Raw genomic sequence first — 23890 nt, 5'->3', positions numbered from 1 at the left:
TATGAAAGAATCGTGGGGAAAGAACCTGGAGACGAACACATTTGTTGAACGAAGAAAGAGATCTACTCTTCTCGAGGTCAAAAGTTCAAATTCCTACCTCCACATTTGTTGAACTAACAAAAAATACTATATGACAAGATAACGTTATTAAGTGCAAGGATAGAACCTGGACGTGCAGCTGCGCAGCCGAAGGGAAACACAGCACAGTTGTATCCAAAATAAAGCACAAAACAGAAAAAATGAGAGCAGCATCGATCGTTGCATTATTAAAATTTCTTTAAATAACATCAGTTACTTGGAAAGCTGGAAGCCTCAACAAACTCCTTCCACATACAGGACCAGCCACCCCCAAGTCCTCTTTGAATTCCTTCTGGTTCATAAATTTAAGTTAGACAAAGAATTTGAAACAAATAACAAGAGATGGAAGAATAGGATGTCGAGATACTTCCACGCTTGGAACTTGAAAGAAACAACAAAATATTCTATCATCTATAAATAATCAAATATTCTTCTACATTACATCAGAGCATCAATTAGACAGACGTGGAACTAAAAAAAGTGACCATGTTATTGCAGTACTTAACAGCAACCACATAAGTTGATTTCTTGCAGCTAATTTGAGGTGTTTTTCCTGGCAGCGTATGCACGGAACGCTGCTAGCCCGACAACACCCGCAGCAGCTCCAACTGTAATTTGAAACAGAAGATAAGCCAGCAAAATGGTAGATTAAATATTAGTGACATATTCCTTTCTTTTTAACAAGATATGAAAATATGTTTCTATGCTTGTTTTTATTAGCTATTTTACAAGGCATTTGGCTTGATAGAAATAATGGTAATTCTAGAGGAGTTGCAAGATTATCTATAAATGGATGAACAACAAACGTACCTGAGACGAATATCAGAGAGCGGTTAAACAGTTTGTGGTACCGTTTTTGGTTCCTCCCTCGCTCAGTTTCTGGAATGCACGCATGAGGGTGTTCTGCTGCACTCAGAATCTTATTGAATACATTGTTGGAGTCGCCTGATTTTGAGCTCACAGGTATAGGAGATTCGATTCCCAATCCCTGGCAAACCTAAAATAGATGACTAAATTAAACTAATATTCTAGGGAATCATGTACAAAATACGTTTAGCCTTTCACATTCGAGAGCAGGTACTTTGACACGCATGAAATTTCGAACGATGGGTATAAAGGCAAGAATGGTAAGTATACCCTCACTGAATCTTGTACAGCAAGTGGAGTTGGATCAAGATCATCCTTGGCAGCAATAACAATACAAGGAACTCCGAAACCGCTTACTTCCCCCTTCCTCGCAATCTCCACCAGTAATTCTCTAGATCTATTCCATGAATCTTCATCTGAACTGGAGAGAGTAGATCAATATCGAAAGGAAGCTTTATATTAGAGAAAGAAACATTTTTGACACACAATGATCCACCATGATAGTGAAAACTGCTTTTAGTTTAATGTTGCTCATCGTAATTAAGATGACTATGGAAATGTGACATATCAAAGCATGCATCAATTTACTAAGTTCGTGTTTCTAAATATCATAGGTCATATACATTTATTAACAAGTGACACATTTTCGAGTCACAAGCAGCCAGTTTTCAAGTCTTATTTTTGAACAAAAATGAAACTTTTCATTGAAGAAGAGCCAATTTTCGACTTTTAAAGTTGCAGTTACCCCGAATGCAACAATAGGAAACTTTCATAATGTTGTCTATCCTGTTAGCAATGAAAATCAAGCAAAAATGGCATGGTACCTGTCATAGACAAAGACAGCAACATCACATCCGGCCAAACACTCTTCGTTCGAAAGAAATTTTTGGACACCATCTTCAGGAATCTCTCTCAATATAAGTGTCTTCTGACCTCCCTAATAACATTAAACAGTATAATAAACTTGATCAAAAAGCCAAATAGATAAAGATTTTCAAACTATGAAAACTATATTAAAAAAGGTAAACATGCAAACTTAAATATTACGAAAGCATGAAACTCCGAAAACACATTGAAGTCACCTGAACACTTTCATGCATATTCATAGCGTAACTATCTTCAGTTGTTGAGCTATAGTTTTTTGAAAAAGGCCTGCAAGTAAAAAGCAATTTGAAGATGATAATAATGAAGATATTCTAAAGGTTGTGCGATAAAGCTGGTTCAGCAAAGGTATTAGTGAAATCATCACGAACGAGTGATCAGTACAGGAATGAGACCTTTGAATTAGGGTGTTCAAAAGAGCAGATTTTCCAGCCTTTTTAGGACCAAAAACAAAGCATTGGAACACATTTCTTTCTGTTTTTTGTTTTTTTCGATCAGCCAATCTTCTCCTTGTAACACGGAGTGCTTTAGCTGGATCACCACCATATCCAATGTATATTAAATTAGCCAAACTACTTGGAGGATCCAATATCGTCATCAACGCCCACTGCATTCACATAATAGAGTTACTGTTGTCATAATCGATCAATTTTTTTATACGACAAAATATCATTTCATTTAACAAATGAAGCTACAAGGGGAGACATAACCTTGTGAAACTATCTGGAGTTCATTTCAGATGAGAAACAATAAATTTATAGATGGAATGAGATTACAAAAAAAAAAATAATAATAATAATAATAATAATAAAAAAAAAAAAAAAAAAAAAAAAAAAAAAAAAAAAAAAAAAAAAAAAAAAAAAAAAAAACTCCCCATTGGCAATAATAGAAACATTACGGATAGTTACAGAAAGAATTGGATAAAGAATTCTAAAAGAAGCTACGAAAGAATAATATCCCACGGACTTTTGAAATGTTCTCTCATTCTTCTCTAGAGAGCATCTGACAAAATGGCCACGGAGGCATTGAGCCGAATGATCCTCACCTCACCTTTAAACAGTAGAGCTTTGGTAATTCTCAAAGCAAAGGGCAACCAAACACCAAAAAAAAAAAAGGTTAAGCAGCTTCCACCAAAGCCTTGGAACGCAAGGTGAGATGAGTAAAAGGTGACCAGAAATTGATCCTGTTATTTTTTATTTGAAAGGAATTTAATAGAAAATATTATAGGTATAAGAAAGCAAAATTACGATATCCCAAAAACTTCGGGAGGCCTAAAGTCCCCTAAAACCATTCCTCAAAATTTTCTTCCCTAGAAACCCCCCAAACCTTTTGTATTTATAACCACTGCTCTAACAAGTTATTTTGCTAACGAGTAATATACCCCAGATATCCAAACAGTATTTGTAACATGGATATTTCTTCATTAAAGAATGGAGAGGCAAGTGAAAAAGGTAAAGGGGCTCTTGGGGAATTGGTTGAAATCACATGGTGGTGCCCACATACCAAGAATATTAAAATCCAATGAGTTATTTGTCAATTAAATGTCATCAGGTCGAGCAATTGTCTCATGAGATTACTCGAGGTGTGCTAACCCGAATACTGATGAATATCAAAAAGAAAAATGGGAAAACCAAGGGCTTTTTGGACCTACTGCAGGAGTGTTTCTTACCGAACTATTCATTAGTCTAGTCACCATCAATGCAAGCAATAATTCTATACCATGAATTCTCAACTTCCAATAGGTACCTTCCCAAATGGCATATCCCAAGGAAAAGAAACCATACTCTAGTTAACACCAAGTGGCTGGTCTAGAAGTCTCTAATTACACTATTAGTCTTCTTGGCTTTTTCATGAACGACGCTCTCAGCTTCACCTCTAGAAATGTAATGACCCTAGATTTTTACTAATCTAAAGTCACACCGTCATCATAACATACTCTCTTATGCGGAAATAAACATTTAGAAACTTCATCATAAAACACTGTCATGGGCTCACGTGTTCGAAAACGTCTTTAAAACGGCATAGCAAAATTCTAAATAAAATAAATAAACATTAAGGATAAACACAACCTTATTCTAACCTAAGTCTAAGAAAATAAATACACATATCCTATGCATGTGCCATAGTCTCGTCAACCGTACAAGAGTGTTTTGCCTTTACCTGAAATAGAAATAGCATGTGGTTTGAGTATTTTAAGAAATACTCAGTAAGTGACCCCACTATTGGAGTCAGGGAATGCAAACACACTCATAATTAGAGACCTATCATTAAAACCATCATAGAAGTGGTCTCCAGTCCGAACAAATTGGATGTGTAATACTCTCCTACACACAACCCATATGTGCGAGCGTGGGTCCTCGGGCGGTTCACACCCCCTGGACCCATCATAGTCGAGCTAGCTGTTCGTGGCGACGTCCGGAGGTCAGCATACCCCTGAATGTCATGTGGACATGATCATCATCATCATCCTGTATGCGTCCGTACTCATCATTATAAATGAGGAAGTAACCCGATGTATATGTACACACAAAATGCATGAGGTCCCTATAATTTTCATCTTTAAATTATTCTTATCACAACCCTATACATCATTCACATATTACCTTAGGTAACATGCAGGCATTGACCTTCATCAATTAGGGTTGTGTCTTAGAAAACTCTTCATCATAATGCATCATGACATTTAATGCATGCACATCATCTTAATAGGAATATCATCATATTAAGTCATCTCATCATCATACATCTTGCATCATCATCCTCAAGGTCATCATATAACGTCACCACGTCATCATATAACGTAAAGCATAAATGACACGTGCAAGGACCACTGGGCACGCGTCGTCATACATAAGGCAAGTCTTCCGATCGAGCCGATAGTAAGGCCCATGGTATCTCTTCAAGAATAAGAGATCTGCACCAAGATGAATAAAAAGAACCGAAGCTAAAGTTTTTAAACAAGTTGTAAAGAAGTTAACAACTTAAATTTTAAACCCCTCCATTTCCCCCACTTTTTTGTTGCTTTGTTAACACTCCCAAGGAGGCGAGATTTTTTTGTGTCTTGGGTTTTACATGGCAGATTTAATACTTTGGGTTATATTTGCAGGACATTTATCCTTTTTGATAGAGCCAAAATGTTATATCCTTTGCAAGAAGGCATTGAGGACTTAACCATCTGTCGTGGAGTTGTCCCTTCGTTCTTCGTTCAGAATCGTTTTTTTTAGACCTTCGTGTTTATTTGGCTCACCCTAGAGATTGCAGTTCTATACTGGAGGAGGTTCTTTGTGTTTCCACTCTCCATTTTGTGAGAAGGGGCTGTTGTTATGGCATGTTGGCTTCTCTACAATTTCCTAGGGGCTTTGGGTTGAGAGGTACAGCAATATTTAGAGGATCGAAGAGTTCGTGGGAGGAGGTTTGATCTTTTGTTAGATTTCATGTTTCTTCATGGGCATGAGTGTCAACCCTTGAGGTCCTATTTTGTTAGATTGGAGCTCCTTTTTTGTTTTAATTTAGCTCCTCTCATCGAGTTGTTTTCTTTTTTATGCTCATTCGTACTTTTCCATCTTTCTCGACAGTACTCATATTCACATAGTATATAAGAATGGTTAATGTAGCAAAAAACAGCTCTCATTAACATACCTGCGATAGAAACCCACTGAGAGTTAAATTTCCAAGAGTAGTTTTCTCTGCAGAATCCTTGTAAGGAGGCTCATCCCAAGGACTGATTTAAACATGCAAAGTAAATTTGAGGATATGAAATCAGAAAATATTACATAGAGCAGTTAAATATCAATAATATCTGCACATATTAGTGAAAGAAACTTTTACAATGGAATTATACTAAAAAGAAGCATAAGCAGCAACAAAGTAAAAGTATAGTGATTAAATAGTTTGACAGTTCCAATAAAATGAATAATTTTGCAATAACCTGTCAAAAAAATATAAAGTTTTTTAATCTTAAGATGGAACGAGTATTTTGTTTAAAATAAAAATACACAATCTGCACAAAGTTGAAGCCATAATGGAGGACATGCCAAAAACTTGATATGAGTAACATTTAACCGCATGATATGTTACATGAGAAAAGGTTTCTAGAGTAACAAAGTGTACCATTCTGGGGCAGTACTGAATAGTTCCTCGAGCTCTATTGAACGCAGGGCTCCGTCCTAGCAATCCCAACCAAATGCATTTTAAGGTTCAGATAAAGAAGGTTAACGCCGTTAAAAGCCTCAACTACCAAATACCATACCATTACAGTAGGAAGAAAAAAGAAACTGTGTAAAAAAACCTCAGGGTAGGTAAATACACACATTATCTGTGTCGAGCAATTGGAATACGCCACGCAAGAAATCCAAAGCTTCATTTGACAGCTCCATGCTCTAACAATAACATCAAGTAAGTATTTTATGTACAAACATCTACTGAGAAAATTGTAACAGTGGAAAAAAAAAAAAAATTATTCACGGTAGTTACATACTGGAAAATTCAAACGCAACTAAAATGATACATTATTGGCTGCACTCTTGCAAAAAATACAACAAAATAGCCCGATCAAGAGGGACCCTCTAGCCAACATCTGATCCAAGGTGTCAACCCTTCCATGCCAAACCTACCACACAAAAAACTCAACCTTTTTGGAACCTTCACCTTTCATGAGGAGAATACAGAACCACTCGACAGGGCAAGAATAAGTAAGGACCAAAGGAAAGAACGACCTTTGGACAGACAAGGACTCCAAAGTCAAATATTACCCCTAACTGGGACTAAACCAAAACTCATTAATCAAGGATAACAAAGTGATAACATTTGTCATTTCCCTATTGGTCAAACACACAACAAAAACCAGAGGGAGAAGGTGTGGCTTTAGAAGAATAATGAGAGAGCAAAAGGATCGAAGCCACCAAATCATTCCTCAATGAAGACAAGTGATTTAACTAGGAAAACGAGTCTATCACCCAACCACTTGTCCTCCCAAAATTAAGTATCTCACCCATCTCCCACCACACTATAAACAAATTGAGAACAAAAGGCAAAATCAATCAAAATATCTTTACACGGGATACTGGAAGTGCCTAGAACCCCACCCGCGATTCACTCAAAGGGGTGAAGACCGTAATTACAATAACCTTGTGTCATAAGGTGTTTGTTTCATGATGGAATCGCCATAGCCATTGAGCCAACAAGGCCTTGTCTCACCCTTACTTTACCAATACCTAAACCTCCCAAGTCGAACAGCTTAGAAACTACCTACCAACTCACAAGATGAAAAGCCCTTTCTCTCATCCACCCCCTCCCACACGAAATCCTTGTTAAGCCTTCTATTATTCCATGGATCTTATTAACCATTAGTCAACCCATGATAGTTTATGCAAACGGTACTCGATGGTTTTTGAACTATAAAAAACCATAATAGCATAAAAATAGTATGTTTGAGCTCGAGTTAAGAACATGCTCGGTCAAGGTTGCATATCCCCACCCCGTGGTGAAGTGCTGGAGAGTTGGCCTTTCATCTAAAATAGTAAACCACATTTTAATTTTTGGATGGTGATCGGGTGAAGAAAATGGTAGCTACCTGATCAGGAGCTTGCTTAGATGGAACTGGAAGATAATCTCCACTCAAATTTAAATCATCATCATAGCCGAATTTCCTTAACACTGCCCAAGTAGTCTCAAGGCGGCCCTTTTCTATGAATAGAGCATGAAGGAATAGAAATCCAGGTAGGGTAAGACCATGATCATTGACTCCAATTGATAAGTTCTCTTGCACAACTCTTTTAACGCCCACTATTTCATTAGGCTGCAGTGGAGCATTGAAGCACTTGACCTGTTTAATAGTTGATACATGTTAGCTTCAGAAAAAGAGGGAGAAAGTGCAATAAAACCACCAGAGGGAAAAACAAGAAGTTTTTTTTTTTCTCTCTTTTCTTAGAGTGTGTGAGGTGGTGATGCGGTTAGTTGTACACAAGGAGAGAGACTTCAGAATGTGACCTGAAATTCATTCAGCTCTTCATCACTAAGGGCACCATCCATGTCACGATCACAAAGAGTAAATATCCTTCTCAAAGCATTTTTGCATCGGGGTTTCAAACTTTGCCTTTCTAAATCAAATAATGGTGCTGTTGGATGAAGCACTGCCCTTTGAGCATAGTAAAATACTTCCGGCACCTGTGGACAAGTAGTTTGGAGTTTCAAGATTCAAATTCTCCAAGAACAAACCTGGAATGCATAATAGGCTTTTAATTGACGGAGAAGTTTAAGCACTATGAGATATTTTAAATCATACGGAAACAGATAAGAACAACACTAAAAAAACAAATGGAAGTGATAGGGAGTGTGGTAGATAAGTTCCTTCGCTCTTCTTTCATTTCAACGCTTCTGCATTTTTCACTATTGAACTATATTTCACAAAATTGGACATCTGATATGCCTTATATCAAATAACGCCACAATAATTGAAATGAAATGGCAGAAGACATTCCATCGACTTCACTACAAATAGCAATAGCATTAAGGTGCAACTTACTGTTATGGAGAAATTAATGACGGTTAAATGTAACCACAAGAAAAACAACAAATGACCGTGCATGTTACTCAAGTTTTTTTTAAAAAAAACAAGATATGAACTTTTCATCCCTAGATATGAAAAGAAATAAAAATGTCCTTGGGATACAATCATACAAACCCCTAAAAACTAACTGATGCTCACTTCTCAATTACAAACTGTATAAATCAAGTAAGCAAAAGAAGAAAGCTCCAAGCAGAATAAATAAATATGCAAGAAGAATGAATGCCTTCTCAAATACCTGAAGTAACGTAGCAGCAGAGCACTCTATGCAAGTTTCAATCTCCCTAAACTGTTTCATAATTGGTGCCACGATATCCTCCATGCTCGTCGGCCGGTGTTCGTCTCGCAAATCTAGCTTGCAACCAACCAGAATAACCGGTGCCTTCACCCCCAACTGATGCAACTCATTGAGCCAGTATGTAGTCAAACGAGTAAGTGTCATTGGTTGATCACATGCATACGTCAATAACACTGCATCCGCACGCTTCAATTCTTCGTAGAGCTTAAATTTGTTATCCATGCTAATTAAAGATAGATCATGAGAAATTAATTAAAAAATGAAATCGCAGCAAGAAAAGGAGTAACTATGTGAAGTCGAACAATGATGATAAATATATAAATAAAAAGAAAACATTACGCATGGGATAAAATCACTACCGTGAAATCAAATTTTGAGGAAAGGAAAATGGATGTCATTAAACACCAATACAAAACTAAAAAACAAATACGAACCTATATCAAATATGACAATCGAATCAATCAGAAGTCACAGTTACGTTGATATTTTTTTCATTTTTAACCGTGAAAAGGAACTGAGCGAAAAAAAAAAAAAACGAAGCCTTATCAAATATGACATGCGAATCACTAAGAAATCATAAATACTCGAGCATTCTTTAATTGAACCGTTGAATGAAAATTTTGAGGAAAGAGAGAAATGGACATTATATTAAATACAGACACTACCTGAAACTGAAAAAACACAAACGAATCCAGATCAAATATGACATTCTAATCACTCAGAAATCACAAAAACAGAAAAAAAAATTCAGTTCAACCATCGAATAAAACTTTTGAAGAGATGAAAAAAATGAGAGTTGCATTACATTAGAACTCCCTAAAACTGAAAGACACAAACGAATCCATAACAAATATGACATTCGGATCGCTCAGAAACCACACACACAAAATTCTTCAATCGAACCGTCAGATGACAATTTTGACGAAATAAGAAAGGAGAGTTGCATTAAAAACTAGCACTCCCTAAACTGAAAAACAATGGCAAATCCGTATCAAATATGACACTCGAAGCACTCAGAAACCAAAAAAATACACAAACACACAAACATTCTTCCATTGAACCATCGAATGGACATTTTTTAGGAAATAAACAATGGAAGTTGCATCAAACACTATAACTTCCTAAAACTGAAAAAGCACAAACGAATCCGTGTCAAAAACGGCATACGAACCACTCAATTATCGCAGAACACACGAATAAGATCAGCGCTATACCTGGAAGAGGAGTCTATAATGGTGAGCGGGACGCCGTCGGGGTAGAAATCGGCAGGAAGATGAGTAGGAGGAAGAACGGAAGGAACGTTGTCGGGGAATGATTCGGAGGCGGCAGCAGCAATCAAGCTGGATTTTCCGGTGCCTCGATCGCCAGCAACCACGATCCGAATGCTGGTACGGGTGCCGGTCTTAGCTGCCATTGGAACAGCGAAAAGGGCGGAGAGAGAGAGAGAGAGATTAGTCCGTTGGAAGCATAAAAGATTGGAGAAGTCGCAGGGTGGAAAATATTGGGCCGACTGCATCTTAATGCAAAAAATGCGGTGTGTTGTGTGTAGCCAATAATATTTCTAATTTTAAATTCATACAAAATCCCTCCAAACTAATTAATATTTAAATAAATACAAAGTCAAATTAAAGTTCTATTATTATGCCCTTTTACATTTAAATACGTTTGTTTCCTCAATAATTTTTAATATGGTGACAATTTAGCTTTATAAAACTTTAATTTTTGTTTCTTGTATGGTCAAAAAGTTTTATTTTCATCCATATCCACAATTATTTAAATTTAAATGTTGATGACAAATAATGTTCGAAAACAATAATTTAATAAAATTATTTAGTGTTTAAATTAGAACGATAAAATAAGAACAGATGACAACCGAAAACAAACCAATGGAATGTTTACAGCTAGTGCCCTTGTTGCAATTCAAAGATCCTCCTTTTTTTAACACCGGTGAGATCCTACAGTGGTTATAGAGGGGGACATTCATTTATAAGCGTGTGGAAACCTATTTCTAACATACGCGTTTTAAAATCGTAAGGCTAACGACGATATATAACAGGCCAAAGTGGATAACAACAGTGGGATTGAACTGTTACAAATAGTACTAGAGCTAAACACATCTCGGTGTGTCAGAGAAGACGATGAGTGTCACAATCTGCAATATGATTGTGACCTGAGTAAGTCATTGAGGACGATGACTACGTTAAGTGTGGGAAAATGTCATAACCATACTATGAAAAGAGTAGGTTGTGACCCTCACGCCATGACAAGAAAAGTGGCGTCCCTCAAGAGACGCCTATCCGGCCATATGCCAGCCAATATAGAAGAGTGTCATGATGCGATCGAGGAGGACGATGCATCATCCAACACACCACCACGCAAAGTGAGCATTGAAGACATGTTGAGACATAAGCAAGACAGAGACATCAGAATAGACATGAAGGGCAAAGATAGACTTGTTGAAGAGCCGGGTAGGGCCCCGAGCCTTAACCTCAAAAGTCGGAGTTTCGGAAGGAATTTGGGCATGCGGTTTGGGAGTTAAGTCCGTCCATATAAAATATGAATGCTCGCCAAGTTCGGTGTCAATCGGACATCAGACGGACAATGCACGACACCGTATGACAACTCACCAAAATCATGTTTATACCTGTTAGTATGAAAATGTCTCAAAATGTACTATAGGTACCATGGTGTTAGCTCTCCACCATTGCTAGGTCCTATGGCACATACGTGTGTCACAGTGTGGGCAAGCGTGCCGAGACGAGTGTCTCGAGCGACTTCCTTTGAGATGGGTTTTTGAAGAACAGACTAGACGGCACGGGTGTGCCGGTATTGCGCCCTAGCCCGCGTGTTGGAGGTTGCTACATACACTCGTTATCTGGTACGGTATCCGTAAATGACTCGGCATGGGCACGGGAGGGCCTATGCCTCAATAGAACCCGAATGGATGGATGTTCGGGAAGTCCCGATTAGATGAACGACACTCGGGCCCATTCTCGATGGCATGACCAAACGAGTTATGATGGCCGACTACATCCCGAGACTCGGGATGGTGTCAAGGCATATGGACCCTTTTGATGGGGATCGAGATGGCAAGATGAGATGCGACGTTGTATTGAGAGACCTTGGCCTGAGCAGAGCCAAGGTCGAGCCGAATGACTTAGCCTAGCATAGAGGCAAGTTGGATGTATTGCAGACGATTGGATTCCGCACAAGCGATGTTCGATTGGCAAAGACAAACTCGCCTAAGGTCCCACGAAGCCACAAAGTCGGGGTGAAAAATATATATGGGGTTTAATTCCCCTCAAGGCTAGTCGTGAGAGTGTCAAGATCACGACGCCGCACGGTCAAGAATGTAGGACCGTGACACTGAGCCCTCAAGGGCGTGGGGCGAATTGTGAAATCCCACATTAGTTAGAGTATGAAACGTTTCTTGTAAAGGTGTGAAAACCTCTCCCTAGTAGATGAGACTGACAACGATATATAACGAGTTAAAGTGGATTATATCTACTAGCGATGGTCTTGGGCTGTTACACAGAAATCTACCTCGTGTATCAAAGCCACTTTCAGTTAAAACTTTTACTCACAAGCTCCCCGAATCAAGAGAGGACAAGCTATCATTTTTATTGTTTGTACCCAAATATATATTTTTTAAAATTGAACCATATATTTGTGACGCCTTAGATGGGATGAAATTGAAAGAAGTTATAAGAAAATTTGTTTCTTTTTGCTATTTTGTTTTCAATATAATATATATATATATATTTCCACTATAGTCCCTCGCCGTCGCCCTCATTTCAAAACTTGGTATCTGATAGCCACGATGCACCGTTCTTCAAGGCTATATCTAGCGACGGCCGCCCGCCGATTTTCCGGCGAAGCCTACGCGGCGGCGGTGGAGAACACTAAACTAGAAGCCGCCTCCGGAAGCTCTGGCACAAGCGGTGGTGGTCGAGACACGCTAGGGCGAAGGCTTATGAGCCTCGCTTTCCCCAAACGTAGCGCCGTGATTGCCATTCGGAAATGGCAAGAAGAAGGCCACACTGTTCGCAAGTACGAGCTCAATCGTATCGTTCGGGAGCTTCGCAAGCTCAAGCGCTACAAGCACGCACTCGAGGTATTCGATTCCCTTTTTCCTTCTTTTGTAGAACATATGTAGCGTATTTTTTCTACGAGATCATGCATTCATAGGCCTGAATGAACTTGTCTTCTACTTGTGCTATGAACTTTTACTCGGACGAATTAGAGTCGATTCAATTCATCTGATGTATGAGTTGCTCGTCATATCTAGCTTCAGCTTCCAAGAGTGTATCTGATGATATTAATTTAGAGGCCGAGAAATTAGGTTGAACTTGTTAATATATTATCTAACACTTGGAGGGATAGGAAATTAGCTAAAGATTCCGTAATATGAAGCTGAAGAAATGGTTGCAAAAATGATATTACTGCGATTGGCAGGGCTCACTGCTCTAATTCTAGATTAAATCAAGATTATCCAAAAGCTCAGGTCGATAGATTATGTTGAATTTAGAGGTGCTGAATTATAATTCCCTGACCTGGCTTTTTACTTTTTGTTCATAATCTCAAATGAATCAGGAAGATAGTCTCAAGTAATCTATCTGGAACTTTTCCACTGTGCAGATATGTGAATGGATGACTTTACAGAAAAATATGAAGCTACTACCTGGTGATTATGCAGTTCATCTGGATTTGATTTCAAAAATCCGTGGCCTGAGTAGTGCAGAAAAGTTTTTTATGGATCTACCTGATAAAATGAGAGGTCAATCTGCATATACATCTCTTCTTCATGTGTTTGTACAAAATAATCTATCTGAAAAAGCTGAGGCTCTAATGGCGAAAATGTCCGAATTTGGTTTCTTGAAAAGTCCTCTTTCTTTCAACCACATGCTATCTCTTCACATCACGAACAAGCGACTAGAGAAGGTTCCTGCTCTGGTTCAAGAATTAAAGAAGAACACCAAACCAGATGTGGTAACATACAATCTTTTGTTGAATGTTTGCACTTTGCAAAATGATGTTGAAGCTGCAGAAAACATTTTCCTCGAGATGAAGAACGCAAAGATCGAACCAGATTGGGTATCGTTCAGCACATTAGCTAACTTGTATTCCAAACAACAACTTACTGAAAAAGCAGCATCTACTTTGAAGAAGATGGAGAAAATGGCATCTAAACGAAACAGAATTTCGTTTTCATCGCTTCTTAGCTTATATACCAATTTGGGGGATAAGGATGGAGTTTGCAGGATATGGAAAAAGATGAACTCATCCTTTCGCAAGATGAATGATAGCGAGTATATGTGCATGATATCATCTCTTGTGAAACTTGACAAGCTCGAGGATGCTGAGAAACTCTACACCGAATGGGAGTCGGTTTCTGGGACGGGTGATACTCGTGTTCCAAATATATTGCTAGCAGCGTATATCAACAAAAACCAAATGAAACAAGCTGAGAGTTTCTATGATCGGATGACGCTTAAAGGAATCATACCATCTTACACTACTTGGGAGCTCCTCACATGGGGTTATCTGAAAGAGAATCAGATGGAGAAAGTGCTGCAGTTCTTCAAGAATGCTGTTGGCAGTGTGAAGAAATGGAACGCGGATGAGAGGCTGGTTAAAGGAGTGTGTAAGCGACTCGAAGAGCAGGGTAACTTCGAAGGGACGGAGCAGCTGTTGATTATTCTTAGGAATGCTGGTCATGTGGATACTGAGATATACAATTCTCTGTTGCGGACCTATGCGAAAGCTGGTAAAATGCCACTCATAGTTGCTGAAAGAATGGAACAGGACAATGTTCAGTTGAATGAAGAGTCTCGTGAGCTTCTAAAGTTGACCACCAAGATGTGTGTGAGTGAAGTTTCAAGCACTTTTTACCACGAAGCCCAAAAAACCAACGAAACTGATCAAACAAACTCGACTCAATCGGTTTGAAATACACTCTTAAGTTGGTTCGACAATAGCTTACCAGTTTCACTTTCATAGAATTCGTTTTTCAGTGTTTCAATTCAATCCTTAGAATTTAAGTTTAGTTTCAATTGGGTCCTATAATTCAGTTTAGTTTCAACTGGGTCCCTATAAATTGAGCTTAGTTTCAATTGGTCCGAATAGTTTGAGCTTAGTATCAATTTGGTCCCTTTAATTTTAAAACATCGGAACATTTCTTTGGTTTATGCTAGTTTTCATTATAGACGAGAGTATAACTTAGATGTTAAGTTAATATACTATTAATCTCATGGTTAGATGTTCAAATTCCTATCTCTATATGTTGAATTAAAAAAAACGTACTTAATTTTCATTTGATTTCCTATGATTTAATTAAATCTTATAAATGTTTCTAAATTACGATATACCCATTTTGAAAATTTGTGTATTTTCTTTTATATTTTACTAACTATAAATCCAAATAGAATAATATTAAATTAGAAGGTTCAAAATTGCATAGATTAATATTTTATTTTATTTTTTAAACCACACGATTTAATTTTGTAGATATTATTTCCACCGAAAATTGGAATAAAAAGAGAATAAAAATAAAAGTAGGCAGACGTGAAGGGGCAATTACGGAAACTAAAAGAATAATAAGGGTATAATTGAAATATCAATAATCAAACAGGTTAAAAACGAGAAATTTCCGAATATAAATACAGGCCGTTTATCACTCTTCCAAAACCCTAGAGTTTGAGAAAGGCGGAAGCCCTAGTTCAGCAATCGGAGCTTTTGCCGGCCTTTGCTTACTGAATTCAACAGCCATGGCTACTGCTAGGACCGTCAAGGATGTCTCTCCTCACGAGTTTGTCAAGGCCTATGCCGCTCATCTGAAGCGGTCTGGAAAGGTATCCATTTTGTTTCTCTATTTGGCATTTTGTTTATTTCGTGGCTTATAAAACTTGATTCTCGATTTAAAAGAGTATTCTGGGATATCGATTTCGTGAACTATGTGAATGCTGAATTTGAAGTTCAAATATTTCCGGCTCTCTCGTGGAGTGTGCTTGATTCTGCATTGTTTCCCTTCTTTCTTTGCTTATCTTAGCCTCCATTGTACTTCTCCTCTTTGTTTTTATCAATTATACAAGCGTTTTGCAGGTTTTGGGATGTAGACGCTTCGATTGATCGCTTCTGATTTTTGTTTTCTTTTTAACCTTTATAGGCTGTTAGATTATCTGCTCGTGCATTGAATATGCCTCTTCTGTGAATAATTTGTGGGTTGTGACTGTTTCTTGGATCCTATGCAATTTAGACATGTTTTCACTTTAGGATTCCTAATGTTCGACTGCGCTAACTAGTCTATATGATTTTTCGGCCATAAGTTCGAATTTGATACTATCCACGAATGCTTCCTATGGAAAAGAACATTTTATGGAAGTCGTTTTTCGAACTCCCTGTTTTGGATTATCCGTTTTAGTTCCCCATGTTACGATACTTCACTGGTTAATCGAATGTGGTCTATGTGGCTTACAATTCTTATACAATGCATAATTACGAGCAGGTTGAGCTTCCACCATGGACCGACATTGTTAAGACTGCAAGATTCAAAGAGCTTGCTCCTTATGACCCTGACTGGTATTACGTGAGAGCTGGTTAGTTCCCTCTTTTCCTGTTTTTGACTTCCATGTGTTCGTATGAAATGAACAAAACCAACATAAAGCAATTGTTTTATATTGTGTTTTCTTTTGATCACTTTTTCCAAATTATGCAGCATCCATGGCAAGGAAGATCTACTTGAGGGGAGGTCTTGGTGTTGGAGCATTCAAGAGGATTTATGGTGGAAGCAAGAGGAATGGTAGTCGTCCTCCACACTTCTGCGAAAGCAGTGGTGCCATCGCCCGTCACATTTTACAACAATTGCAGGAGATGAACATTGTTGATGTTGACCCAAAGGGGTGAGTACAAAGATCCTCATAATTAGCTTAGTGATTATAACTTCTATACTGCCTGTTATTATATGTTGTGATTTACCCTGGTTTCGAGTCATATGTTACAACATTATTATTATCTATTGATCTCCTTTTCTATCTGGATGGGTTTGCAGTGGAAGGAGAATTACTTCGAGCGGACGACGGGATCTTGATCAAGTCGCTGGCCGGATTGTTGTTGCCCCTTGATCAATCAATTCATGTTTTGTCAATTAGAGACCTTATGTTTTGCCTGATGAGATACAATTTCTTATTCGCCATTAAAATTTTGGATTGTGCTGTTGAAAGATCTCCAGATGGTTTTGAATGGTCTAAAGTTCATTTACAATTCCTTTTGTTATATTTTTTCTGGGTTTTTTGCATGAAAGATGTTTCTAATGTTTTATCAACAATAACTTTGATGCTTAGCCTACGAAGTTCTAGCATGGAGATTATGTCATTCTTCTTTGTTTGGTGATCTGTTCTAAAGTGAACAATGTTTGGTTGGATCGTATTTTCATAACTGGACGAGTATTTGAAAATCTTTAAAATTAAATTTTAGGTTTAGTTTTTGATAACAAGTTCTTTAACTCATTTAAGGATTCTTAGCATTATTGTCATAAAATTGATATTTTAATCTTGGGTGACAACATATCATATTTAATAAAAATGTGAGCATTATATAATAAAACAATAAAATTATAACCCGTGTAAACCTAAAATTGTACTCAAAAACCAAAAAGTTCCATAAGTTGGCTCTTCTTTTTCTTTTGGCCCATTATTCAACTAGTTTCTAATTATTATATTTTTAGCCTCCCATGAGTGCTCGAGAGGAAAATTTTCATATTATTATAGGAAATTGTCGGAAGAACTGAAGTTGAACTTAGAACACGAAGTCCCTTGCATCAACGCCGACGAACTAAACCCAAATCTATACTTTTCAAGATCAAACTGCAACAAATGATCCTCCATTTGCAGACCTCCGATCACGATCGGCGTCCTCGGAAACTCCCCGCCATTAACATATCCTAAGCACCACAAATCCACTCCCAGCTTCTTAATCCTCACCATCGAATTCCTCCCCCCCAATTTCCACACCACTTTCCCCTTCTCCATCTCCAAATACACCACCGGCGCCCTCGGTCCCGCTGCCGTCATCTCAACGCTGCTCCCCTCAAAGCACACGCCGAACGGCTCCACCGCATTCGCCAACGTGAAGTTCAACCTAGCCGCTTCCTTCATAAACGCCATCGCGAATGCTCGGTAAATAGAGCTCTGGAGCAGAGCGTAGGTAGTGGAGGTGCTGATCTTCGCTCCGCCGCGGCCGTGAACTGGCTCAAACTGCAACAAGGAAGTGTTGAATCGCACCACCTCGTTGTTGATTCTGATGGCGGAGAGTCCAATGTAATACTCGTAAGACGGCAACCAATTCGTGTAGATTGAGCCGCTTTGGGGATTGAAGAGCAACGGAGTGTAAATTAGGGATTTGGAGAGATCAACATTGGGGGAAAATATGTACGGTCCTTTAGATCCGAAAAACGCTACACCAGATCCTAATCTCGTTCCCGATAAACAAATCGCAAAGATTCTAGGGCTATTGAATTTCGCACTAATCGTCAACGGAATCGACTCGTTCGCACGGCCGAGCGCCGCCAGGCCAATTACATTCCGAGCAAGTCCTCGGAGGAAATTTGTCTTGACACAGGCAAACGGCATGTAAGAAACTTGACGGAGTGAGCCGGAACGGGAGCCGTCGGTGGTGGACAGAGCAAGAACATCGGTGACTACATTCTCGGAATCTGTGAGCTTCGCATTAAGGTAATCGACGTATTCGTCTCGAATCGAGGGTTTCTCGGGGTAGACGTAAGTGAAGATGGTGTCGTTACCGCAGGTTGGAGTTGGGGCTTGAATACAGGAGCCGCAAACGCCGTGGTTGAAAGAATCGGAGAGAGGAGAATTGCATTTGACAAGGCGGTAAGAGGAAGAATTGTAATGGTTGTAGCAGTCGATCCAGGAGAAGGCGCCGCCGAGGTCGAGGTGGAGATTGGCCGGACGGAGGGGAGTTTTGACGTGGACGGAGATGGAGTAGAGGAGGGAGTTGTGATCTTTGTGAATGGGAGCGATAAAGGCTGTTTGGAGAGAGAAAAATGGAAATGAAAGGAGAGAGAAAGTGAAGAACACGAAGAACAGAGGCGTCGCCATTTTTCTTGCAGTACAAAGCTTGCCGTTCAGTCTTTCAAACCAAGTTCCTTTTTATAGGAAAAAAGATAATAAATATTTAATAAATCTTCAAATTTTTCTAAAAGTTAGATATTAAATTAAAAAAAGAAGTGAATTTTCTAGAATTCATTAAAAAAAAAAAAAAAATGTTGTAAAGTAGCACGTGACATGAGTATGTAAATAAGCCGCCTTTACGGGTCAAGAAATGCAATCACGGTGGAACCTATCATTTCATGCAAAATCATGACCTTAATCTCTACTTTCAAGTCGGGTCATATTGGATGTGCAATACTTCTCTACACATGATCATATAGACTCCCAAGCAAGCTCGTATATATACCCAACTTGACCCAACCTTCCACTAGCAGAAAAACCCACCAAGGGAAAGGAGTGATACACAAGTGCACATGTATCATGCTGTGTTTGGCCCACGTTTCCATTAACTTTCTAATTATGATCTCTTTGAATGCCTCCAACAAATAGTGTAAAAGTGCTCGGTTTAAAAAGAAAGGTTAAAAATGGAAAAAAAAATATATAATACCATTTTTTATTTTTTTTATTTATATGCTTTTAAACTTTCAATATTATTAGGTTAACAAAAATTTAATTTATTTTAAAAAAATTAAAAATATATACGTGAGATTCAAGGTTGAATATAATATTATCGCCATTAATTATTTGACTTTGAGATTTACATTTATTGTCGAGTTTCAATTTTTAATAAATATAATACTTGTTGCGTCGTCTTTTTTTAGTGTTAATTTAAATATTGTCTTCGTTTTACTGTGTTAGATTGATATGGTCGTGCAACTCAAATGAAGAAGAGATTGATATGAATTTAGATGTTAGACAAGAGTGCTACTATGCCCGCAAAGCTCCCGACCCCACCAAATACTAGGATGATTTAGGAAGGTGGAAGCAAATCATGACCCAGTTTGATCAAGCTCGTGCCAAAACTTCGATCATAATCTCTAAACCGCAACTAAAGCCAAACATTCTCTTTAATAGATTGGAAGATCTCTGATTGTTTTGAAAGTCTGAAATAGGAGTCCTAATTTTTCGTAAAAGACATGTTCTTGTGACTTGAAGCGGTCTTTGAATAGTTATTGAGTTGTCCATCTATGAATATGTGGCCCATAGCACCGGTTAACATAATCATGAGTGACCATCTAATTTGAAGATAGGAATGAAACACATCTTACACATCAATTGAAGGTTGAAGGGAGGAATAAAATGCTGGCCCTAAAGAAGGGTGGATTGTGAGATCCTACATCGGTTGGAGAAGAGAATAAAACATTTTTTATAAGATTGTCAAAATATCTCCATAACATACGCGTTTTAAAAACTTCGAGAAGCCCGAAAGAGAAAACTCAAAGACGACAATATTTGCTAGCGGTAGACTTAGGTCATTACAAATGATATAAGAGCCAGACACCGAACAGTGTGCCAGCGAAGACCCTCGAAGATGGGTGAATTGTAAGTTCGCACATTAGTCGGAAAGGAGAACAAAACAGTTTTTATAAGAGTGAAAACATCTCCCTAACAAATCCATAAATCCATTTAAAATACCTCAAGGAGAAGCTTGAAAGAAAAGATCGAAGGGAACAATATCGGTAAATTACCGGCATTTCCCTGTTCAAATAATATATAAACAGCACAATTAAGCTAATTTACAGTACACGCCAGTCCAGTAGCAGGATTTAAGCAACATCTGTACAGTACCAAACGTCTAAATAATTTAATCCTTTATTGTAATGAACATCAATGAAAAAGCCTATCAAGTTTATTCACCTAATGGATTGAAGTCACCATGTTCCTTCTTTGGACATCTTAAGAAAATGGGTCAGAGTTATATTTGGGATCTCAACCATGGCCTTCTTCTTCCTTGTTATCCGAGTCATCTTCGTACAGCCAGAGCCCTTCGACTCGGGAACAGTCGCAGAATCCAGATTGTAGAACTACCAAAAAAAAAACGATTCATATGATGCCAAGAAAATGTTCGCCAAATAGAAGATGAATAAAGGGCGAACAGCTTCTCATGGTTATAAATCTACGATTAACCAAAATTTGGTTAGTTTTTATATTTCATCCTATACACATTAGAATAATTTCAAGTCAGATAAGTAGCAACGAATCATGTTTGTGTGAACTGTCTTGAAATTTCATGATTAAGCCATTTTTTCAAATTGAACACAAAGGGAATACCTCACAAACTCCATGCAGCAATAATCTGTGGAAAGGATCTTGAACCCGCAAAGTTAGGACGTCTTGATTACTAGAGTCTGAGATGAATGATCGTATGCATTCCTGAAGAAATAAAATGCAGACGAAGTTATTAAGTTGTAGCAGCACAAACCCACCGCTAACGGATATTGTCCTCATTGGACTTTTTCTTTCGGGCTTCTCCTCAAGGATTTTAAAACGCCTCTGGTAGAGAGAGGTTTCTACACCCTTATAAGGAATGCTTTGTTCTCCTCCCCAACCGTCTAGACTTGGTGAACAACCAACATTCTGACCAGAGTTCTCCTACGAAAACATACCTCAAAACTCTCAACAAGACCTGGAAGAAAACTACGACGAAGTGCCTCTCTTGTTCGACTCTCTATTCTGCGCCAGGCATTCAAGAAAGCCATTTTGTCAGCATTGATATGACCCTTTCTCCTAGCGGATGAGTTATCCAAGACTCCAATGAGCTTAGCCTAAAAAGAAGATAATATGACCCTTTAATTTCAAATGCACATCACCCAGGCCCTTCTTTGGGTTCTTTGGAAGGAACATAACCAACAAAAAAATTTGGACAAGAGCAGCCCTTAGGTATTTTTACTTCCTGTATCTGCACTTCCCTTTTAAACAATTAGGAGAGCCTTTTGTAATCACCAAGGATGTTCTATCCTTTTTGTAAATGTCATAAATTTCGTATATCAATGAAATTGTTTCTTATGAAAAAAAACAAAAGAAAGGTTTAACTCTATTGAAGTTAAAAAGATAAAAATTATAATGGCAACATGAAAGCCAAATAAAAAAACCTCTTTATCCATGTCAATACTCCTGAATTTGTCCCAGTCTTCTGCGTTAGTCATGGAGAACGTTGTGGGCCGTACATCATCACCTGAAAATTAATCTCAAACCATGATGAATCCTTTCACCAGAGTGAGGAACTTCTAGGCTCAAGTAAAGGATCAATAAAAATCAGCATAAGAGAGATGAGAGCAGATATAGCCATTACCTAAGAGTTAGCAACAAATCCACTAAATATGGGGGAAAAAAAATGTCTTGCACAAATCAACTCGGAATAACATCAAAAAGAAAATAACCAAGAACCGCATACGACAGTTAAATGAGCATAATGAAAAATGCAAAATCTTGATTGCTAAACATGGCTAACAGGCTACTAAAATTCTTACTGGCGAGTCTTACAACCTATCAACTGGCAAATTTCAAAATACCACTAGTTAAAATAAATGACTAGAACACTTTTCAGGATCTAATCATCCAAAAATATCTAGTTCATACCACTTTCCCAGTAATCTTATGATTGGAAGTGTATGATCGAAAGGTTCTGGTGGTCTTTTAAGACAGGAGTTAACGAACTTTCCTTGGTTGTAATGAATGAACGGATAGTTCCAATTTGTACTTTGAATCCTATAACGTAAGATGACACGAAGTGATGGAAAAACGACTCTAATTTCAAAAATATTAAGTATCTATATCACAGAAGCAACTCTCATCACAACTTGCATAATATGGAAAGATTCTTTAGATGCATTATATACCCCAAGGCGGTGGAGCAAACAAGCCTCTAATTTCTTCGGCATTCAAACGAGGAACAAGCTCCATTAAAAGTCGATCGTTTAACCATCTGCGAGACTTCCTATTAGTAACCTGATAATAAGAGAGCTATCATCAGTATCACACAGGTAGAATTCCAACTTCCAATTAAGAGTATAGATAGCAAATGCTAGACACAACTTTGCCACATGAAAACTACTCCAGATGAATCTGCAAAGGAGACCATATTTTGGCATGGAAAACAATCCATAAATTTTGGTAATATTTCTTCCTTAAGTAACCATATAAATGAACTACCAATATCTCAATTCAGAAGTAAACTTCCAGTTCATCCAAAGCACATTGCAAAAGGATTATGTTGCATTAACAAAGCTAAAGACAAGTGAGCAGTTCACAGAACAGTCCTGAGGGAAGTAATTAAGCTTTAAGAAGATCCTTTAATACCGACCTTTCCAGTCAAGCTCTCCAGAAATTCAATCTTTTTCTCGATGGACATACCCCGAGAATTCTCATCGCCTGTGAAATTAATCCAATAAGACAGTTAGAGAGAAACATAAATCGAGAAAAAAATTTAAGAAATCGTATCATCGAAGCAGAAAATCATTCAAATGTGTATTACTAAATCTAAATAAAGGATCGTTTATTAATCGGCAAATGCTATTATAATTAGAAGAAGAAGTACCTTTAATTGGATCGCTGAGAGGGGAAAAGGTGAAACGATTCTGTTCTTGGTTAAGAACATCAGTGGACGCCATGATTGGAGCAGAAACTGAGAATCCAATCGAAGCGCAACTTGTACTTTTAGGCCGTGTCGGATGGGATGGAAATTTCTATTTCGGAGGCTGATTCGCGCTGGATGAACCGACGGAAAAGGGAGAATCGGAGAAGGATGAAGATGAGGGAGATCAAAAAAGTAGGGCAAAATCGAATCGAAAGCTTGAAAATGGAGGAACAATCAAACAGAGGCCCTAGAAATTGAAAGAGGAACAGAGAGGGATTAGATTCGGGAGAATATTCTGTTTCAGATAGGATTGAAATTGAGAGACGTCTTTCTCCGCCGCTCACCGCCACCGAGGCCGATTCCCGAAATGACGGAATTGCCCTTCAGACGGCAACGGAATGGCAAACCAGACCCGACCCGGCCGTCTTCACGGTCGTGATCCGACCAATTTTGACGATGTTTTTAGGGGATGACGTGACTAGGTATTCTTACTAAATTAGCCTTCCGTACAAGACAAGTGTTTGAAAAAAATAAAAAGATTAATTATTTACATAAATAAA

General features: G+C 38.1%; 5 protein-coding genes across 5 annotated transcripts; 2 read left to right on the top strand and 3 right to left on the bottom strand.

Moving 5' to 3' along the window:
- Positions 1-235: 235 nt before the first annotated feature.
- Positions 236-10197, bottom strand: LOC111497774 (mitochondrial Rho GTPase 2-like). Its single transcript, XM_023148712.1, has 13 exons — positions 9905-10197; positions 8631-8913; positions 7816-7992; positions 7400-7651; positions 6138-6206; positions 5938-5993; positions 5467-5548; positions 2223-2434; positions 2028-2097; positions 1770-1882; positions 1216-1366; positions 889-1075; positions 236-686 (listed from the first exon to the last, which is right to left on the bottom strand). Exons 1-13 carry the CDS (start codon positions 10102-10104, stop codon positions 613-615), a joined length of 1926 nt encoding a protein of 641 aa, XP_023004480.1. The 5' UTR covers positions 10105-10197; the 3' UTR covers positions 236-612.
- A 2267-nt stretch (positions 10198-12464) lies between these two features.
- Positions 12465-14878, top strand: LOC111497797 (pentatricopeptide repeat-containing protein At4g02820, mitochondrial). Its single transcript, XM_023148752.1, has 2 exons — positions 12465-12804; positions 13329-14878. Exons 1-2 carry the CDS (start codon positions 12511-12513, stop codon positions 14637-14639), a joined length of 1605 nt encoding a protein of 534 aa, XP_023004520.1. The 5' UTR covers positions 12465-12510; the 3' UTR covers positions 14640-14878.
- A 477-nt stretch (positions 14879-15355) lies between these two features.
- On the top strand, positions 15356-17028 carry LOC111497903 (40S ribosomal protein S19-3-like). The gene is made up of 4 exons (XM_023148913.1): positions 15356-15541; positions 16195-16285; positions 16405-16588; positions 16738-17028. The coding sequence occupies exons 1-4, from the start codon at positions 15458-15460 to the stop codon at positions 16808-16810; spliced, it is 432 nt and encodes a 143-aa protein (XP_023004681.1). The 5' UTR covers positions 15356-15457; the 3' UTR covers positions 16811-17028.
- A 315-nt stretch (positions 17029-17343) lies between these two features.
- On the bottom strand, positions 17344-18826 carry LOC111497811 (basic 7S globulin 2-like). The gene has a single exon (XM_023148768.1). It carries the CDS (start codon positions 18800-18802, stop codon positions 17450-17452), a length of 1353 nt encoding a protein of 450 aa, XP_023004536.1. The 5' UTR covers positions 18803-18826; the 3' UTR covers positions 17344-17449.
- Positions 18827-20410: 1584 nt separating this feature from the next.
- LOC111497870 (R3H domain-containing protein 4-like) lies at positions 20411-23726 on the bottom strand. Its single transcript, XM_023148868.1, has 7 exons — positions 23292-23726; positions 23058-23125; positions 22594-22702; positions 21847-21929; positions 21361-21519; positions 21026-21127; positions 20411-20778 (listed from the first exon to the last, which is right to left on the bottom strand). Exons 1-7 carry the CDS (start codon positions 23362-23364, stop codon positions 20626-20628), a joined length of 747 nt encoding a protein of 248 aa, XP_023004636.1. The 5' UTR covers positions 23365-23726; the 3' UTR covers positions 20411-20625.
- Between the last annotated feature and the right edge of the window lie 164 nt (positions 23727-23890).

This window comes from Cucurbita maxima, unplaced genomic scaffold (assembly GCF_002738345.1).
Source record: "Cucurbita maxima cultivar Rimu unplaced genomic scaffold, Cmax_1.0 Cma_Scf00024, whole genome shotgun sequence".
Lineage (NCBI taxonomy): Eukaryota > Viridiplantae > Streptophyta > Magnoliopsida > Cucurbitales > Cucurbitaceae > Cucurbita > Cucurbita maxima.
This window is presented reverse-complemented; position numbering and strand designations above follow the sequence as displayed.

Coding starts and splice junctions, on each gene's coding strand:
- LOC111497774 (XM_023148712.1), bottom strand. CDS start 10,104: ATGGCAGCTAAGACCGGCACCCGTACCAGCATTCGGATCGTGGTTGCT. Junction 2,435..5,466: donor TCAGTGGGTTTCTATCGCAG/GTATGTTAATGA, acceptor ATGTGAATGCAG/TGGGCGTTGATGACGATATT. Junction 1,883..2,027: donor ATATGCATGAAAGTGTTCAG/GTGACTTCAATG, acceptor TAATGTTATTAG/GGAGGTCAGAAGACACTTAT.
- LOC111497797 (XM_023148752.1), top strand. CDS start 12,511: ATGCACCGTTCTTCAAGGCTATATCTAGCGACGGCCGCCCGCCGATTT. Junction 12,805..13,328: donor GCTACAAGCACGCACTCGAG/GTATTCGATTCC, acceptor TCCACTGTGCAG/ATATGTGAATGGATGACTTT.
- LOC111497903 (XM_023148913.1), top strand. CDS start 15,458: ATGGCTACTGCTAGGACCGTCAAGGATGTCTCTCCTCACGAGTTTGTC. Junction 15,542..16,194: donor ATCTGAAGCGGTCTGGAAAG/GTATCCATTTTG, acceptor AATTACGAGCAG/GTTGAGCTTCCACCATGGAC. Junction 16,589..16,737: donor GTTGATGTTGACCCAAAGGG/GTGAGTACAAAG, acceptor ATGGGTTTGCAG/TGGAAGGAGAATTACTTCGA.
- LOC111497811 (XM_023148768.1), bottom strand. CDS start 18,802: ATGGCGACGCCTCTGTTCTTCGTGTTCTTCACTTTCTCTCTCCTTTCA.
- LOC111497870 (XM_023148868.1), bottom strand. CDS start 23,364: ATGGCGTCCACTGATGTTCTTAACCAAGAACAGAATCGTTTCACCTTT. Junction 23,126..23,291: donor TCTCAGCGATCCAATTAAAG/GTACTTCTTCTT, acceptor TTAATTTCACAG/GCGATGAGAATTCTCGGGGT. Junction 21,520..21,846: donor GTATTGACATGGATAAAGAG/GTTTTTTTATTT, acceptor TCTTCTTTTTAG/GCTAAGCTCATTGGAGTCTT.